Raw genomic sequence first — 5,000 nt, forward strand, 5'->3', positions numbered from 1 at the left:
ACTTTCTCCTCAAACCTCCTTCACTTTTGCTCAAAAAGAGCTGAAAATATCTTTGTGAAATAAAACATCAAATAATAAATAAAATTCTTATGAAGCAAATAAAATATGAAAAGAAGGAGTTTTGTAAAGCACAGACAGTAATCAGATACTCAACTCTACAAACAATTTTATCACCAATTCTAAATCTAGAAAACATGTAAATTTACATTAAAAGAAAAAAATCCTTTCTTTCAGGGAAAAAATAAGACTTTAGTTAGATGAAATATTTTTTTTTATCCATATGAAAAGGACTGCAAATCAAGACTAACAAGACTCTCTCAGACAAACATCCATAGGTTATCTTAAAAAACTATGGATGTTTTACACTTCCTCTCACTGATTCATAACTCATTATATGCTCCTGACATTCCTCTCCTTTATTAGTAATCTTGCATACCTCCTTTCTTTATCCTCTTCCATGATTAAGACACTCTATGCAAGCCTCCATCTTACCTGTGTCCTTGTGAAGACCAATTGGAGATCATATTTAACTGAATTTTTAATGCTATTTTGTTTTTCTTGTTTTAAATAAAAGCACTGATTTCTTTTGACTGCATTTAATACCTTCATCTGTAACCAAATCTGATTCTTTATCCAAACCTTTCTTCCTTATATCTCTTTAACATTAGCTTTGGATATTTATTGCTAATTTCATTATCACTACTGAGATCTGAAGCATAAAAGTTCAGCACATTTCTCCCATGGAAAAAAAAGAAAAAAACAACAAAATTGGTGAAGATATGAGCCTTCTTCCATAACCTGCATTGTTATGTTGCTCTCATGCAATTAAAAGAAGTTATTAGTCAACAGACATAAATGAGTTAATTGCCAACAAGACAAGTTAAAACGATGTTCTTTTAGCCTCTCTTGTTTTATCTCTCTCTGTGAAACTGACAGCTTCAAGTCTTACTGTCTTTAATAGCTACAATCAAAGACATCTTGGTTTTACTTTCCATTTCCAAAAGAGGCTAACATGGAGAAACAATAAAAAGTAAAGTAATATTATTAATATCATCAATAATAATAACACTAAACAAACATATTAATCAACCAAATAAAAATAATCTAATTTCAAATTCAAAAAATAAAGATGAAAAAGCACACGCTCCTATGAGTCCTAAAACAAACGCCATTCTCTTTGTAAATGTTACTTATTCTCCTCCAGCATTACAAAGAAACACAGGAACATCACCACTGCTACAGCCATCACCACCACTAGCACCTACCATGCTCCTAGAGGCGGGGGAGTTGACGAAGTGCTGCTGTGAGCCGTGGCCGTTCTGGTGGGGGAAGGTCTGGAAGTTGTTGCCAGCTTGTTGGGGGTCCATTTCCTCACGGAAGCCCAGGAGGTGGAAAGTGGCGTAAGGGCAGATCTCATCGTCACCACCTGAATGCCATGATAGGTTTTTGTTAGTTTGTGTACAACCTTAGGGTTTGATATTTTCCAAGATGTATGAAATGTCATGATAACGTGTGCATATATGTATAAACATTTATTTTCCCCCCTTATAAAGCCTGCAAAGTCATTCTTGGACAACCTGGTAAAAGTTTAAAAAGATTATGTAAAAAGATCTTTACTTCAACCTAAAAATGATAATAAAAAATCTTACTATGAATTATGAAGTTAACAATGATAGTGATAAAAAATATTATTATCTAAGAATATATATATATATATATATATATATATATATATATATATATATATATATATATATATATATATATATATATATATATATATATAAATATAAAGAATAAGTTTGGCAATATAATACCATCTTTAAAAATGAAAAAAGGAAAAGAAATATCATTGTTATTATCATTGCTATCATGGATATGACAATGATTATAATGATAATGATAAAGATTATCATCATGATAGTAATAATACCAATAATCAATAACAATAATAATAATTATAATAATAATAATAATAATAATAATAATAATAACAATAATAATAATAATAATAACAATAATGATAACAATAATAAAAATAATAATAATCATTTCATTAATCACAATCATAATAGCATAAAGAAAAAAAATCATAACAACTGAAAAAATTTAAAACGCAAGTAAAAACGCAAAAAAATGAAAAGGAAATCTGATGATGTTCAATGGCACAAAATAATCAACCGAGACATAAATTCCAAAGCTAGTTATTTACAGACATCTAAATCATTATATATTAAATGATGTGTGATTATGAAAGATAGATGACCACACAATTTAAACTTCTTTTGAGTTACAAAATGAAAATCCATGTATGTGTATCTATTGAGAAATAAATAATTTGATCTGTTGAAATTAACTTTGCTGCCTATATTTACATAAGAAAACTGTATTCTTCATTCTCTAAACTGTAGAAAAAAAAACATAAAAGTAAACACACTGTCATTAGATATATTATGTCTAAAACAGTGATAATAAGCAGTAAATGAAGGAACATCATCAGACATCAGAATCATTAAACACAGAACATCATGAATGCTAAAAATGTTTGAATCCAGTTAGTAGAACATTTATTATGCTTACACATTCTACAGCTTAATGCTACCAATCTAAACATTGAACAGATTCCTCCTATTCATTCTGTTAGATAGCAACTCCCTAATCATTATTTAACAATGCTACAAAGTACTTGATTAACACACAGTTTATAATATGAGAATTTTGCTTTAAAATGAATATTGTTATATTTCCAAGTGCATTTATTTGACCCAAGAAAAGGACATTTTTTACTATAATTAACAAATTTTGAATCTTTTATCTTTGAAAATGAACAGGTAGTAAACATTATGAACCCTACATTCAAATACAAAAGTTACACTGTAACAAAATTAGATAAACAATGCAAATATTAATTTACTATCATTATTTTCATAATCAAAAATATTAATACTGACTTTAGGATCATTCTTCTACTTTAAAAGTCATCTGAATTATTATGCACCATTAAAGAATCCTCAATTTAGATTCCCCTCCATCCTCTTTTGATCAGAAATGCATTGACCAAGAGACTAGTAATTTTTTCACTGACTGCTTCCATAATATGGTTTAACCCCTTTGCTATGAGGCCCTCAAAAATGAATCTCAGGATCTGCAATGGATCCAGAGAGAGCAGCTGGTCCAACTTCTCTAGAGGACAAAACAGTATTGAGGAACTTTAATTAGAAAATTTCCTTGATCAACAATCCCTCCAAGCTAAAACTCTAGCTGAAGGCTCGATTTGTCACTAATGGTACTGACAGGTTCAGACCACCTTCATGAAACCAACAGGGGTGTCATCTTTTGTTAAACAAGGGACATAAGAGGTAAGAGATATCTCATTTTCTATTTACAATACAACTGTTATGTCTATTTTTTCTTTCGCATTTAAGATGGGCAAAGTAAATATAAAGTCAGTGATATGCTTTTCATATTCCACTTCAGAAAGAGATACAAACCAATCACTAATACAGATAATTGGAGGATCTCTTTTAATTAATTGGATAAAAGCCTAATATAAAAAGTATAATGTTTAATGATCTCAGCCCTAAATTCTAGATGTAACCAAGTGCAAATCTGGGAATATTCATTGAATTGTAATGTCAGCTAAACAATCGCTTTCATTTTTGGGAAACATGATGTGTTGTTGGGGAAGTGAAGACACATTTCTTTCATGTATAATACTATAATCGAAGAAAAGTAAAGTATTGTTCAGATGAAGTTCCATTGGAATATTTCTATAGTAAATGTAAATACCATGTTCAGAAATTATTGTCTTTCACATAAGAAATTTGCAAAAAGAAATTATGCAATATGTTTTATCATACACATTTTGAAACTGAGATGATACCAGCTACATAGGTTTATGATCAATGGCTGCACTTATTTTTACTTTTACCGCAAACATATTTACAAGGTACATGTTTAGTCTTCTATACATGTTCTCTAATCTCAAGCAAACTACATCTATTATTGTTTGAGAATTTTCTGCATGTACTTCAAGCATACTTATTCTTCATTTAAATTTCAATCTTTAAGTGAATATCATGTTTGAAAAAAGAAACATTCATAATACCCTGTATACACAATATATATCAAAATACAATACAAAAATAGTATAGGAATCTCTAACATTACATTTCATACATTTACGATCATTACCGATAAAATTTATACATTTTATTGTATTACAGTTTGATGTTAAAACAACATACTCACTGAATTACTTACCAAACACCACTGTTTTTTTTCTATAATCTTCTGTACTGAACATGCAAATATTTAAAAGAGAGAAAACATGCTAACATGCATATAAGTGGGTTTAGTCTACTTGCTATGTGTGTGTGCTGACATGGACAGAGAACGGAAGGTGTCTTTAGTATCGAGACAATTGGGTAATATTCAATATATATAAAAAATATTTTATCAAAGACCTAATTTTTCTGTATCATTTTAGAATTCTGTTGCTCTTCATTCTTTCTATCCAATCTTAATTCCATTCATAACATGCAGTTATCTGGAATTGGTACAGTAGTTGAAGATGTGCAAATGGCCGACGTATCATTGATACTTGGAAATATCAACTGTGTCAAATACATTTGTTTTAATAAAATTTTAAAAGCAAAGAAGGTATTCTGGAGAAAAAATTGAAAATTGTCTCTCCCCCTTAAATATCTAACCGAACAAAAATGGATAACTGAATCCAAACAAAATGACAGATTTTATTTTGTTGACTGATCAAATATGGCAAGTTAAAAAAATCTGGAGAGATTATATTATCACATGCTTTAATCAATACTTTACCTTAAATCATCATTCAATATGCGAAACTCTTCAGTAACTATAATCATTTCTCAAAATACCAAATTAAATCTCTAAAATACAAATTATTAGTTTACTTCTACTATGACAAATTAAGGTATATTATGTACATTTCTGCCAATACTTGCATTTTAATAATTTCTACA

The 5,000-nt window shown here is 29.1% G+C and overlaps 1 protein-coding gene across 1 annotated transcript in view; it reads right to left on the bottom strand.

The window, feature by feature from the left end:
- Dscam1 (Down syndrome cell adhesion molecule 1) overlaps positions 1-5,000 on the bottom strand; it is a 365,478-nt gene that overhangs the window by 22,398 nt on the left and 338,080 nt on the right. Inside the window, 1 exon segment of the mRNA XM_086548222.1 lies at positions 1,266-1,426. Coding sequence (XP_086404348.1) covers positions 1,266-1,426 — 161 coding nt within the window.

Source organism: Penaeus japonicus, unplaced genomic scaffold (genome assembly GCF_977035675.1).
Source record: "Penaeus japonicus unplaced genomic scaffold, GWHDUDI00000001_assembly GWHDUDI00000002, whole genome shotgun sequence".
NCBI classification, from domain to species: Eukaryota; Metazoa; Arthropoda; class Malacostraca; order Decapoda; family Penaeidae; genus Penaeus; species Penaeus japonicus.